Genomic DNA, 14,975 nt, shown 5'->3' on the forward strand with positions numbered 1-14,975 from the left:
CACTTCACTCCATCATAAAACAATCAAAATATAGGGCCGTATCATGTCATCAGGTTTTTAAGTAGACCTCCCCTTTGAGATCTCCTAAAACCTGGTGGGATGATCTGAGTCACTGAAACTGAGCTCATTGCAATACTGAGAAGTCAGAAGCAGCACCTGAAAGCTCACGTTTTTCATCTACCTGAAAGATAACCTGATTTCTAGTGGGCAACAATTTTCCATTTTACATGAAGCTATGCTTTTCCTTCTCCCCTCCTGAATATTATTGAGTCCAGCTCTTGTACCAGCATCACCCCTTCGCCAGGCAGCATGCTGAAGTACTGCTCTCGGAGTTCTTGAACTTTAAACTACAGACTAAGAAACTGAGTACGGAATCAAAAAAATGCAGTTTATTATTGTAGATTATTCTCTCTTTTGATATAACCATAGAGTTGAAAATGAAAGAAAAGCACATAGGAACATCACACGTGGTTAGTTAGTAACTCAAGATATAAAACAATTTTGCACAGCAAAATATGTAAAAGAAAAAGTAACTGACAAGATTTTTTTATATTTATTGTGGTAAGATTTACTTTCCATTTTTTTTTTTAAAAGACAGGATATCAGTCCCTGAAAATAAAATTTACTGATTATTGCCTTTAAAACTGTGGAATTTTTGAAGTTACAGAAAATCCAGTTCTGCACCACAATACAACTGTAAAAAAATCTGCATCATTTTAAAACTGTGCAGTAATGCCATCTTTATAACTGCATAAATTGTATTAGCGTTTTAAACAGGTTCGTAATTTTTTTTGTTTTGTTTTTGTATTATATGCTTGCAGGTTATATCTTAGTGCAATTCAGTCCCAAATACTTCAATTTTGAAAAAAAACCCCCAAAAAAACCAACCCCATACATTTTTAATGTAAAATACCCCTATAGATATAAACAGGGGCGCCTCCCCCTTTTAATACTTTGGTTTTCAAATACAGTCAGTGGTATAGCAAGGACTACATATACCCAACTTATATTTAAGTTGCAAGCACATGCTGCATAAACTACTTTTTAAAACAGTCCCGTTGCAAATTCTACCCCCCTTTACATCACGACAAGTAAACAATTTAGTGCATCAATCTTTAAAAAAAATTCTACATCTAAACAGACCTAACTCTTTCGAATTTATCTATAACATTCCTTTATCTGTAGCATACATTTTAACTGGGCTAACAGATGACAGAAACTAGAATTAAATTATATACTAGGAACCCAGAGCATTCCACATTTGACAATGACCAAATGCAAAAGGAAAAAAAAAATAATAAATGGGGCAGATCACTTAAAATTAATTTTTAGACTGTTTTAGGCAACAGCATGGTTTCAATGTCCCCCCCAAGTGGGATGAGAATTTTGCTTTTGAACATCTTTCCAAAGTTCTTTTTGTGGTTTTTTTTTTTGAATATTTTTTTTTGCCACATTAGGTTATCAAAATCCATTCTGGCAGGTTTTTTGAGAGGGAATGCTTCAGTGCATTTAAAAGGAAGTCTGAAGTTTTGAGTAACTCAAAGCAGTTTTAGAGTAGATGCAAACTTTAATGGGGAGGAAGAGGAGGAGGAAGATCAAAGGTTGCACTTTTTTGCTTTCAACCCAAAAAAGTGATGAGGCAATAAAACAAAAGGATGAATGCCATGCCATAATAGTCTCCAAAAGTCCATTTCCAAGCAAAAGAAAAAAAAAATAATTATACCGTACATGACCAGCATGCAGGGTTTTTTATTAATATAATGTCTCTTTTTCATAGTCTTTCGAAACAGTTATAGTTCATTGTTGCTAAGACAAAATAGCAAGCGTAATGCATGAGATGAGTATGGGATTCTAATGGCAGACTAAAGTCTCACATTTGGCAGATTAAGGCCAAAACTCACATGAACACACCGAAGGTTGATGCAGGCTTGATTTGGCAGGTTGATCTAGGCATATCTCTAGTTTTGCACAACAACGCTAAAAACTGATGGAACTCAGCAAGCTGGAGTCTAAAAATTTCACATTGTTTTTATATTTTTTGTTTTTGTTTTGGGTTTTTTTAAATTTTTTATTTTATTTTTCTTTTTGCAAAGCTCAAATCTCATATGAAGAACTCAGGATGGCAAAAAAAAAAAAAAAAAACAAAAAAACAAACCTGACTTTTTTGGACACAGCAAGCTCAAAGAAAAAAACAACCCTCATGAACTTAAAAATATATATATATGTATATATAATGTGGATGGCAGGTTTCAAAGAAGAGCAAGCTTCATATGAAGAACTGAGTTGGTGGCGAGTTGGATCTTTTAAATTTAAAAAAAAAAACAAACCCACAACAGCAAGCCCCCACGAAAATAAAAAAATAATAATAATACTAAACAGAAAAGAAACTCATGTAGAACTTTAGGTCGGCCACCACGGAGCCAGCCCACCTTAAAAAGGGGAGAAAAAAAAAAAAGCCAACAAAAAACCCAAAAACCAACCCAAAAAACAACTTTGTTTTAAAATTGTTTTGAGTTTTTGTTTTGTTTTGGTTTTTTTTTTAAAAAAAAGGTAATACAAGGTGGCAAGCCGGGTTGTCGCTCTAGCAAAGCCCCCAACAACAACTCACACGGAGAACTTTTAGTTAAGGTGGCAAGGCTGTGGGAACTCACATGAAAAACTCTGGAGAGGAAGGGTTGTCGCTGCTGGATCCGTTTTCTCTGAAGCCATTGCTGACCAGCTTCTCGTACTTTTCCTTGTAGGCGTCCCTCTCCCGGACCAGCCTGGAGATCTCCTGCTTTAGGTGCTCCACTTGCTGCAGCAGCTGGTTCTTCTCCGACTCCAGGACGTGCCGCTGCTGGACCCTCTTGAAGCGGCAGGACTGGGCATAGCCCCTGTTTTTGAGGGTCCTCCTCTTCTGCTTCAGCCGGATCACCTCTTCCTTGCTGACGCCCCGCAGCTGCCGGTTCAGCTCCCGCACCGACATGGTCACCAGCTGCTCGTCGGAGAAGCGGTCGTCGAAGTGCAGGCCGCCGCCGCCGCCGCCGCCGCCGTGGTGCGGGTGGTGCAGCCCCCCGGCGCCGCCGCCGCCGCCGCCGCCGCCGCCACCGCCGGAGCCGGCCGCCGAGGAGGCGGAGGAGGGCGGCGCGCTGCCCGGCGCCGCGGCGTGGGGGTGCCCGCCGCCGCCGCCGCCGCCGTGGTGCGGGTGGTGGTGGTGGTGGTGGTAGTGGGGCGCGCCGCCCTGCGCCGCCGCCGCGGCGATCACCGCCGACACCACGGCGGCCGCCGAGCCCATCTCCTCGGCCGGCACGGAGCCGCCGGCGCCGGCGGCCGCGGCCAGCTGCTGCCCTCTAGCATAGCCATCGAAGGCGCCGGGCAGCGGGTGGTGGCTGCTGTTGATCAGCGCCTCCACCGCGTCCTCGGGGCTGAAGCCCAGCGCCTCCGGGTTGAGCTGCTGCGGGTAGCCCGTCATCCAGTAGTAGTCTTCCAGGTGGGTCTTCTGGTCGGTGCCGGAGCCGGGGCTGGGCGCCGAGAAGCTGGGGGACGGGGGCACCGAGCTGCAGGGCGTGCTCATCGGGGTGGAAGAGAGCGATCCCCCGGCGATCAAGCGGCCGCACTGGCTGATAATGCGATCGGTCTCCACCGGCTCCTTTTTCACTTCAAACTTCATCAGATCGAAGTCATTAACATATTCCATGGCCAGGGGACTGGTGGGCAGGTCGGAGCTGCTCATTGCCAGTTCTGATGCCATCCTTTTGCTGCCGAGAGTCCTCCAGAAAGGGTGCGCTCCGGGAGCGAGGGGACTGCTCTGAGTTGCCACCGGGTGAGCCAGCTTGATTTTGGGCGAGCTCCGCTCCGCGCTCCTGCTCTGCCTCTCGCCACGGCCCCGCGCAGCCTCCGCTCCACTTCGCCCCGGCCGCTCCCGCTCCCGCTCCGCGTTATCCTTTGCAGAGTCTCCGCTGCCGCTGATGCATCAGAGCGAGGGGCTCTCGCTATTCGCCTTTTGCATAAAGGGTGGATTTTTTTTTTTCCTCCTCTCTCCCTCCCTTCTCTCGCTCCTCTCTCTCTCTCTTTCGCAGCCTGCAAAAACTGCAGCTGGAAGTGTTAGCTGGCGGTGTCGCGAGTAATTTTTTTGTTGTTGTTGTTGTTTTGTTTTGTTATTTTTAACACTTCATGGTGCCTTTCCTCTGGGCTTTCTCACGCAAAGTGCAGAGCGAGAAGAGAGGTTCATCGGGGAAGGGAGGAGGGAGAAGAGAGTGAAGACAAAAAAAAAAAATTAAAAATCAAAGTCGGTATCGCAACCAAAATAATAACAGTAGGGTTTAAAAAAAAAAAAAAGAGGAGAAAAAAATACAACAAAACCTCGACCCCAAAGCTACAGCAAGAAGATGAAAAATATTTTAAAGGTTTCATCCAGCAGGAGAGTTTAAAAGCATTGCAGAGTTTTATAGCGCTCCTGACGTCAAATGGGAAATTGACTGGGCGGCCGGGCCAATGGGCGCCCGCCATCCCAGCCCTCATTAGCATAATATATAGAAACAAGGAAACTTTTCGGAGCTGTCAATCAGGGCCCCATCAGCTGACTGTCAGCTGGGGCGCGCTTAACCCCCTCCTGCCCGCCGCGCTCCCGGACGGGCGGCTGCGGACGGGCCGCTCCCCCCCGCCCGCTCCGCGCCGCTCCGCGCCGGGGCCCCGGCAGCCGGGCTGCCCGCTGCCGTGCGCGCCTCCGGCCGTGCGCGCTCTGCCCCGGGGCGGCCTGCCGGCTGCTGCCCCGCGGGGGCGCGGGGAGCTCCTGCGGCCGGGCGGAGCGGCAGCGGCGGGCGCCTGGCGGGGACCCGGCAGCGCGGCGCCGCCTCCGGGGCCGGCAGCGGGTACCTGCCCCGCTCCCCCGCGGCGGGCCTGGCGCTCAGCCGGGGGGGTTCTGCGGGGACGGGGCATCGGTGCCTCCGCGGTCCCCCCGCCCTCGCCGAGAGGTGCGAAAGCCCTGCAAGTTTGCCAGCCCCGCGGCCGCCCCCGCCGCACTTGGCCTGCTGGCCCGGACTAATTAATCTAATACATTTAGAACTAATTGTATTTACTTTAGCCTCCCCTCGCGCTCCCCCCCCCCCCCCCCCCCGGGAGGGGGATGGGGCCGGCCGGGGGGGGCCGCGGCAGCGGCGAGCGGGCAGGACGCGGAGCGGCGGAGCGGCTCGGTTTAAACCTCGACAGCGCCATCTCTCGTCGAAAGGTCAGTGCCGAGGCGGGCCCGGCCGGCGCGGAGCCGCGGGAGCCGGGCCGGGCCGGGCCGCGCCGTCGGGGCAGCGGGCACCCCCGTAGCGGCAGCGCTCCCCGGCTGGCCCCGGCGCGGCTCGGCTCGGCCCGGCCCGGTGCAGCCGCGACCCCCCGCCGCGGGCCGGGAAACCCGCCGCCTCCGGGGCTGCCAGGCTCGATTTTCTGACCGGGCTTTATGGGAATATCGATAGAATTAAAGTTACTTGTAATTCCGTGATAAATGAGATGTCTCTAGTAAGTAAGATTAAGTGCAGTGCTATAAAGTTGTTTATCTGAAAAGTAATTCTCAGAAACCTGACTTCTGACACTCGGTCATATATTAAACCAGCTTCTTGAACATTGTACTTCAAATCCTGCCTTCTCCCCTCGCCCGCTCCCTTCCCCGCCGAGGTCGCTACTGTATAACCGTGCGCAGGTATCGCTCCGTAGGTGCGGGCCAGCCTCTGGGTAATTTTTCACCGACCGTGAAAATCATCATTTGCAATAGCCAAAGAATCTCTGCTTAGGAAATAGTACTTGGTTAGTGGATTTTACGAACGGATAACATCTTCTGACTATGCCATTATCAGTACGAGTGCCAGCACTAACATCTGAAAGTCATACAGCATGTACTGTTCCTGGCAGCTAAAACCAGTAGGGCATACTGCAAATTTAGGAAGATAACTACATCTAGAAACAATCATCAAGGCGATTCTGCAAAGCTAAGCATTGCTACCGACATCACTAACAAAAGTAAAAGGCAGTTCTGCACGGTCCCAAAACACATCCGCACGCACAGAGCTGGGGATGTCTGCTAGCTTTATCTCACAGATTGTGACTCTCGACAAAGTTAATACCACTTAACTGCTCGGGCTGGCTTTCCTATTCCTTCTCATGCTGGCATCAACAAAACTTCCAGGCTCACGGCATAAATCCCCCCCCGGGACAGTCCAATTCCCTGTATTTGTTTTTTCCCTGAGCAAGATGGATGCGGTACTGTAGATCACTTAACGTGCTCACCTATGAGAGACACAAAATGTGTGCTAATATTTTTAAATGAAAAGGTTATTGCTTTTCAGAATGTACAATTGTAGTATTTCACTTGCCCGTTTGATAGATGGCCGTGGAAATGTGGCTCCAGCCCCATGAAATAGTTCGTTTGGACGTGAGGATTCAAAGTGCTACATTTGCAAACGAGTAAATTTCCTGAGCAAACTCTGAACCCTAGACAAAGAGTAGGAAATTGTGTGAGCTAATGGGGACTGTCTCTTAATTGATACCAATGTAAGCAAGTGCTGCAAATTAATTGAAGCTCGGACCTACCAGAACAGCAAGTAAAATTATTAGTTGTACAATATTGTTCTTGTGGGATTGTTGCATAGAACTGCTGCACCGAAATGTCTCTGCTGTTCAGCACAGCAGAGAAAAAAAGATTATTAGCAATTTTTGGATAACCTTCAGAAGCTACATTCTCCTCCCTACGCTATATAATTCTCATTTTAGTAGTATTTTTCCTTATTGTTTGGCTATTCACAATGGGTGTCTAAACATTTACAGTCCTCTATTAACAGTGTTTCTTCCATAACAATCACACACTTTCATTTCAATTAGAGCTATTCAGTCTCCGGTTTTTCCACAATTATCGCAGGCCAATTCCCCCAGACTGCTCCCTTTCCCCAGCACTGTAGCAATCCTGCCCTGAGCCAGGCAGAGGGAAAACTCCGGCGTCCCTCTCATAGCCTTTTGCTCCGGTTTCTTTTTAAACATCTCTGTTTGGCGACGTAATGTGGAGCCCTGCTCGCTCCCGCTTTGCTGCTGACCTGGTTCATAAGCCTCCAGACGAAGGTATATTTCTCGTGGGAGAGGGTTCTGACAAACCGCGCAGGGGGACGTGAAACATTAACTCCGAACACAGGCGGGTTGCTCTGCATTGGGGCGAGCACGCCAGCAGCATGTGCAAGAACTTCCATCGCTGGGGTGTGCGTGTGTGCGTGCGTGTGTGTCTAACACAGAAGATTTAGCAGAAGCCAGCATGCAGGTTATGAGTTATATGGACTCAGAGTGTAATTTGTTATAAGTTAAACACGCATCAAGACCAACACATTAAGTACAGTTACTGCTCCTTTTGTTTATCCAGTGTCTTATTTTATGGTGCAGAACTAAACAGTGTCCGCTGAATTTAACTATGAAACCAGCCAAATTGATTTCAGAAAGACTTCTTCGGAGTAACAGAGTGATAAGGCATAAACTGCTCCTAGGTGCAGTGCTAGATAAATCCTTTTAACAGTCTTCAGATCAGTTAACAGGGTAAGTAAATCACATATCACTGTTAGCAGATTTATGGGAGAGAATTAATAGAATCAGACGAGATAATCTGGTAGGGATAAAATTGCTGAGGAAACAGTCCTGCCTTACAGTGGAGGGTATGGAACAACAGTCTGATTACTGGGAGTCGTTATGGATTGGTGAATTATGAGCAAAACCATCATAAGAGTAATTCAGTATTTATTAATTCTTTTCTCTTTAAACAGCTCACAGACGCAAATAAAAGCCTCTCTCTCTTTGAAGACACATTCTTTATATATTTTTATTGGATGTAATTTACTATTTGCATTACCTGTATTTACTTCATAATTGAACATTTTGCATTCAAATTTATGTAATGCGTTATGCTTGAGAATATATTTCTCCCTTATTAGCATAAATAGTCACTTACCTCATGAATTACTAACAAAGTTTATCTGAAAATATAGGTATATTTTTAATTGAGTGGAACACAAACATATGCACAATAAATTTGGATTTGCCAGTAGTGTTGCTGAAACACAGAACAGCCCTGTACCGGAGAAGAGGGGAAAGGAGCCGCAGCGAAGAAGCAGAATCAACTGCGACGTGTATGTATGCAAGAATAATTTCTTCCGTCAATGTTTTGTTTATTTTTAATAAAGAATGAGTGACTCAAAGGTTTACTTTAGGAGGCACAGATGAAAAAGGATCTCCACAGTGAATGTCTTCTCTCTGTTCCCCCCAGTACTTCCCGATGGACCCGGCTCACCGAGGCTGTGCCAGTGCAGTCTTTGCTCCGGCTGAGTTCCTGCTGACCTGCTGCACACCATGAATGTATGCTGCTCGAAACTCACTTCCCCAAGCACTCCTCTTTCCCCTAATCCCGTTTTTATGCTTGGCTTTGAATCCAAGTAATCGATATAATTTAGGCCCATTCTGCAGTCTTAACGCAACCTTACTTATGCAGAGAGACCCCCAACCCTATTGACTTCAGGACTGCTGGACTGAGTCCTTGATCCCGCTGAAACCAATAACAAAACTTGCATTGATTTCAGTGGAAGCAGGATCGGGTCCTTAAGGTGAGCAATTTGTTTCTGTCAGAGAGCTGGTGTGACAAAAAATGAAAGACATCGGCGGATCTGATGGCAGGAAATCAGGTCTGCTCCCCAAAATTCAAAGGCAAAAATTCCCAGTTAACCTGTGGTGTATCTCCCTTACGCTCAGGTTTTCTCATCATGATACTGTGTGCTAGGTTGCCTGTATATTTTGTCTGGATGCATAAAGCCAGTCCTCCCGGGAGCATTCAAATGAGCACATCTATAAATGTAGCGCGGCAAAATGAGCTACTTTTGCCACTCTCGCTTTTCCCGAGCCTGGTACAATCCATTTCTGTGACGACAGTTTTCTGCCCCGTACGCATCTGATACTGCTCTTTTATTTTAAGGCTGAGAAAATCTTCCCTTTAAACTCACGCTGAGCATCAAATTGGACTCCACTTGCAGCTGAATATCTTGGCTGTCTCTTCCTTTCCTCCATCAGCTCCAGTATATTTTATGTAGAATTCTCTCTCTTAATGAAACTTGCTTCTCCTCTCTCTTCACTTTCCAGTTTTGCAAGAGCATTACCGAATCCACCAGACTCGCCGCATTTCACAACAGTGCAAAAGGAGAGGGGAAAAAATATTTTCTTTTCCTATGCAGTCTCCTATTTGGCCATTCTGCACAGACCCTAAATACACAACCTCTGTGCATTTGTATGTAAACTTGCTGTTGCTAAAGCAGAAAAAAGTAGTTTGAAAAGGCAGGCTTAAACACACACCTCGGTTGCTTTTGTGCCACACCTGAGAGGGCTTGTGTTTTAGCTCTCAGACTTGCCGAGGTGTCAGCAGCTGCTTCAATTTTTTTCCCCTGCAAGCGCCCAACAGTCACTATATGGAAGCCGCAGCATCGGTGCTACCCCTGATCGTGTGAGTTTGCTCTGTGCACCCCGAGTTCGAATGAAGGGATGGCTTTCTAGCATTCAGAGTATTTTTACTGCTTGCTTATAACATTCATAAAATGCTAGAAACGTTCTGAATAACTTTGCACAACCCAGAAACGATTTCTCCATCTGAAGGGAAGACAGCACAGAGGTGCAACTGAAAAGCTGCAAGTGACTCTAGGATGTAGCTAAAGGTTGGTGTTACAAGAGTTGTACTGTGCTTGTTTCATGATACATGTCCTAGTTTATTAATTTTCATGAATGGCTTTGCCTAAATGTAAAAATCAATGAAGACATTTTGATGCTAAAAAATCTATTTATCCAGAAGAAGTAAAAACTGAAATTGCAATAAAGATGTTTGTCAAGCTTTATGGTGGAATTTATCATCTATAACTTGGATGATCATGTTCAGTTATGTAAGGTGGTGTTTGCTCTGAAATTAGCTGGAGTGGGTAACTGGAGAGCCAGGTAAAAACTCGTGCACAAATTAACCTGAAAACTCTACAGGAGCAGAAAACTAGTATTAGTTAAGGGAAGAGAACAAAGCAATTACGTTAATGTTACGTATCTGAGCTGTCCTGATAATGTCCTGCGATATGCCCACTGCATTTGTATCTATTTCAGTTCCAAAAAAGCATTGCTGCTTTTCTGCCTTCTGCTCTGCATTCAGCTGTTTCAACAGTAAGGAACGGTTGCAGTGGCAGCATGAAAAAAAGAGTGAATTTTATATGCTGTCTTTGTTAAAGTCAACCATTAGTAAATGGCGAGGAGGGCATGGGTCTCACCTGATGCTTTGACATGTAGCTGTGAAGGTTGAGTCGGTCTTTATTAAAAGTTACGAACTTCAGTACGTTTTACACAAATCTGTGATTTAACGTCTTGAAGTCCGAGATGGCACAGACTCATTAATTTTGGGTGATAAACTGCACTGCGTGCGATGGGCTGAGCGCCATTCTCTGGGCTTACTCAGTGTAAACAGTAAAATACGATAACTGCTGAAAGTAACTGATGGGGTCTTTAGCAACACAAGGTTCTTGGCTTACATGACCAAAAAAGGTTCATTACAACAGAGGAGGGCTGGCGTCGCGCCCCCCCCGGCTCCCGCAGCTCCCCGGCGGGGACGGAGGTGCACGGGGCAGCCAGTTCCAAGCGGCAGCTTTTCCCCTCGCCACACGGAGAGGTGCAAGGGGAGAGGGATCAGGTCAGAAAGGCTTTGCATGGCAGCAGTAAGGAGAGACGCTTAAAGCAAAGCTGGACGGAGGGCTGATGACCGCGGCACGGATGAAAAGGGAGCTCCCAGCCCTGCGCCCCAGGGCAGGACCTCTGGTACTCTGTCCGTCCACCTCTGGAGTCGGCAGAGCACTTGCCCGCACGCCAAAGGTGCCTCAGACACGAGGAGAGCCGTAGGATGAAAGGTGGTTATGAGTGCAACATATTATAAATCAAAACCCCGGATGAGCTGTACCTATAGGAGCACGTAAGGATCTTAGGTTACCTCCAACCTTTAATTATCTGCCTGGATCTGGCCTAACCTGCTTATCTCCTGAGCGTTACTCACCGAGCTCTGGCAGGAGGGGGTGTCAATGAAGACGGGACAGGTTTGGAGCCCACACCTTCGCCAGCTGAACTGGCAGGAGCTGAGGCTTAATCATGGGCAGAGACGGGGAGGGGGTGGGGTGGGGGTGTTTCCCCTTTCCCAGCCTGCCCCTCCGTAACGCATCCAGCTGATTACATCTGTCCTCTCCAGCCAAGGCGAGCTAACTCCCCTCCCCGCCTTCCCCCCCCCCCCCCCAATTCCCCAAATCCAACATCCCAGCTCCACCTATGGTTAACGACGCCAGGTTTGATATCTGTGGCAGAAGCTTGGCTGCTGGAGCCGTCGTCTTGACTATGGAGATATAGCAGCATCTGTCAGAAAATCTATGTGAAAACAGTACCGGTGCCAGCGAATGGAAACTGTGGCTTTCTAATCAGCTACATTTGATTTGGTTTGATATATTTAACTTCTCCTTTTTTTCTCTCGCTATTGGCAAATGTGTTATTCTTCCACAGAAATGAAAACAACCTGCAATTTACTGGATTGCTTTACAGAGTCTTGGTGCAAAGGAATGTATGTCATGATGACATCTGATATCTTTCAGTGTCATTAATTGTCTTCACCAAGCGAGGGATGGAAAGTCTTATCCCCCTCCTACTCCATCAGAATTAGTTCACTGTTACGGGAGTGCTGGGCAGACCCGGTTCAGATTTGTCTCCATCCGGAGTCTGGGTCATTCAGAAACTCTAATCCTTAACTAAAAGGAAATGATAAAAATACCCATGAAATTAATTTTCACACCTGCAGTTGGAATTAATAATGGCAACCAGAGTGGCATCCTATTTCAGCTCCCTTGAGGTGACTAACAGTCCTGGTCGTTAATATAATCCCAACCACCAGAGGAATTCACTGTCTGAGGGATCTACCATGAAAAACAAATGATCCCCAGAGCTATGCCTGCACAATGGAAAATGGCTTTAGTCATGTATTAGTCATTTTATCACAAGATTGTATTTTTACACTGGGAGGTTTGCACTCTGATATTAAAAGAGAACAGAACAGAACAACAGCATTTGACTTGGTAATTTGCACACAGGGTTTGATTACGTTTGAGCTTCCTTGCTTTAGAAGGATGTGTGTAAATGACTAAGAGCAATAAATGAAGTCTTCTAAGTGTGAGGCTTTCTCATGCAAAGTTCACATGCATTTATTACTGTCTGTGCTTAGCAGCGGTCCTGCATATATCTGTGGGTGATGCTTGTACTTCATCTTGATAAGGGAGTGGTCTATTGCTAAAATGATGCTTGAATTTTCCCCCAATTCTGCTTTTCTCCCTTAATTGCAAGGGATGAAATGTGTCAAGTGTCTGCTTCACTCGGCTGGGAATCACAGTACTGCCTCTGCAATTTCCCAGCCTTCAAAGATGACATGCAGCTAGCAAACTATAAAGCTAAGCGACTGCACGGTGGCTCTGAACTGCCTTCAAAAGGCATTTGCTTCTAGCGGTGCAGCAGCATTAGTACTTCAAGCAGGGCACGGAATAGGTGTGCACTCGAATCCTTTTGCAGAACCGTCTTTCAGAAGGAATTTCTCTAATTATGTTTGTTTAATCCTGCCCTAATGGCCACACACAATATGCTCCAAGTGTCTGAAATGTAACTACCAGCTTCAGCTTTATTCTCTTCCGCTCTCAAGACCAGCTTGGCTCGTGAAAAGCAAAAAGCTACTGCCCATGCCCCAGGAGCCATCTGCACAGGGTGCGGGCACGTTTCTACAACTACTTGCATTCATAACAAAGAGAAGGTGGTCTGTTGCCTCTGCTTAATATAAAGCCTGAGATGTTCTTTAAGACAGTACACACCTAACGTGCTTGCTGCATTTATTGTTCTGGGAAACCGTAATAACCTCGTGGTGCTACCGGAGAGGTCTTCCCGTACCTGGGGTTGTTTAGTTCCATGTTTACTGTGTTGTACAAAGGGACTTAAGGTTCTTTAGCAATGGTGGATGTTACTTATTTGCACAGCACAGAATTAAACAGAGAGAGAGAGAGATAGAGATACAGGCTTGTCTCCCTGAGATTTCAGCCACAGCTTTTTTCTCTCTATTTAGAGCATTTCCTAGGATCAGTTACTGTGACTGTAGCTTGCATTACTCCCTGTGGAGTAGGAGACAGGTAGGGCAGTTTCTGTCTTTATTCCTTCTGTCCCCTCTACAGATTTACACCTTTTATAGCTGTTAAGGTAACTACCGAACTACTTAGAGACTGGCCTCGTGTAGTGGCAGGCTAGCACTTTCTGGGGTTAGTTTAGCCCCAGCAGGTTTAGATTCCATCCCCTGCAGTCTCTTCTAACAGGGATTTATTTTTTTATCTGCCTGAAATTCAAGGTTCAGCCTGAAGTTGATTCCAGCAGCACTTGGCTATGTTCTTTTGCAAGTGACGATCCAAAATCAAGCACTAGGAGCCACTAATAAGAGCAGTGATACACTGTAAGGGTTTCCAGATGACTCAAATTGCCTACTATTAGTAAATCTATCCTTGCAAATTTAAAGGAAAGATATCCATCATGCCACATTATTCTGCAAATACAGCTGGGAATGCAAGGCTGACTGTAGCTGGATGGGCACTGTCACAGCGAAGAATCGGGATACCGACCCTCCGTATCACCAAAATTAAACAGGTCAGTGCAAAAAGGCACACTTAACTCCTCAAAGGTCATGTAGCACCTTCAGTCGTATGGGTCAAGCTACCACACCACACGTGAACTCTGATATCTGGTCTCTCCACTGCTACATAACATTCCTGGTATTGGGAAAAAAAAAAATGCACCACCATGTCAACTCACTCCAGCAGCTGCCAGCCACAAAGATTAATTTTTAACCTTCTTTTCATTTTCCAGGGCTAAGGCAGATGAGTAAATGCTTCACACGAAGCCTCATCAGCTGGGCAAACTGCTGTTAGATCCGTGGAGGTGACAGTTCCTTGGGATCTGCCTTTTTGTTTCCCTGGAGCACCCCTCTTGGGAGACAATTTTTCTGTCTCTGTAGAAATGTCATTCTGACTTCTAGCCAGAAGCCCAGCACGAATTCCTGCGATGCCTATTTGCAGCAAAGGTGCTGTGAAGCTGCAGTTACCATAGCAGGGTAGGGCTGCTACAGGATTTCCTCATGGAAAAAAAGTTCAGTTTTAGGCTTCTTGTGGCTTCTCTGAAAGATAACTAAACTTCACATACAACACTATCTGGAACTTGATCTTGGGGTCAGAAGTACAAGCATGTAAAGAGTCTGAATAAGCAGGAATGAGTCGTAACCCCCCCCCTCGCTATCGTCCCTATCACCTGCTTTTAACAATACCCAGGTTTAGAGAGTCATCCTCCTTCTTTAGACTCGGGTGGCAGCTGGCAGGGTTAGAAATAGGGCTTCCAAACAGAACCATTAGCTTCTTCATCATGTTAAACACAGAATTGTGGTTCACTTTCCTGACTGGTAGTCCTGCAAACCCAGGCTGAGAGTCTGAAAGCCAAGAGCCCCTACCACTGCCCCCAGACTGAAAGGCTGATGACTAGAACTTAGCACATAACTATCTTCTATTAGCAGATAACTGTTTATTGATGCCACACAAGAATTTTGCCTCAGCTGAGGCCAAATAAAAGCAGAGGAAGTTTTCAGCATTTGGCCCTTCATTTGGGAATTTCAACTAATAACTCTCCGTCCTTCCTCTGTTTCACAAGTCCCCTAACTAATATACTGGGATGAGTGAAAATATTGCTATGACTCATAATCAGAACTGCAAAGTCCAAATCCAAACTTCTTTAGAGGCTTGGAGTGGTTGGAGCAAGGGCAAAATTACAAAAAATGAAGACGAGACGTGGGACGCTTGCTCTGAGGAGGGAACACCCACAGCATATCAATGCTTTTCAGCATCAGCAGCCAGGTAGTAGTAAAC

At 46.5% G+C, this 14,975-nt stretch overlaps 2 protein-coding genes across 3 annotated transcripts in view; one reads left to right on the top strand and one right to left on the bottom strand.

Annotated features, from left to right (window-relative positions):
* Window positions 1-4,404, bottom strand: part of MAF (MAF bZIP transcription factor) — a 191,587-nt gene extending 187,183 nt beyond the window's left edge. For both annotated transcript variants that reach the window (XM_055726867.1, XM_055726866.1), the window contains exon 1: window positions 2,652-4,404. In XM_055726867.1, the coding sequence (XP_055582842.1) occupies window positions 2,652-3,730 (1,079 nt within the window). In that variant the 5' untranslated portion in view covers window positions 3,731-4,404. The remainder of the gene's footprint in view (window positions 1-2,651) is intronic.
* On the top strand, window positions 3,948-14,697 carry LOC114015431 (myosin IC heavy chain-like). The gene is made up of 4 exons (XM_055726944.1): window positions 3,948-3,977; window positions 4,088-5,206; window positions 7,983-8,123; window positions 8,261-14,697. The coding sequence occupies exons 1-2, from the start codon at window positions 3,948-3,950 to the stop codon at window positions 5,021-5,023; spliced, it is 966 nt and encodes a 321-aa protein (XP_055582919.1). The 3' UTR covers window positions 5,024-5,206; window positions 7,983-8,123; window positions 8,261-14,697.
* Window positions 14,698-14,975: the final 278 nt, after the last annotated feature.

This window comes from Falco cherrug, chromosome 14 (assembly GCF_023634085.1).
Source record: "Falco cherrug isolate bFalChe1 chromosome 14, bFalChe1.pri, whole genome shotgun sequence".
Classification (NCBI taxonomy): Eukaryota; Metazoa; Chordata; class Aves; order Falconiformes; family Falconidae; genus Falco; species Falco cherrug.

Coding starts and splice junctions, on each gene's coding strand:
- LOC114015431 (XM_055726944.1), top strand. CDS start 3,948: ATGCATCAGAGCGAGGGGCTCTCGCTATTC. Junction 3,978..4,087: donor GCGAGGGGCTCTCGCTATTC/GCCTTTTGCATA, acceptor TGGAAGTGTTAG/CTGGCGGTGTCGCGAGTAAT.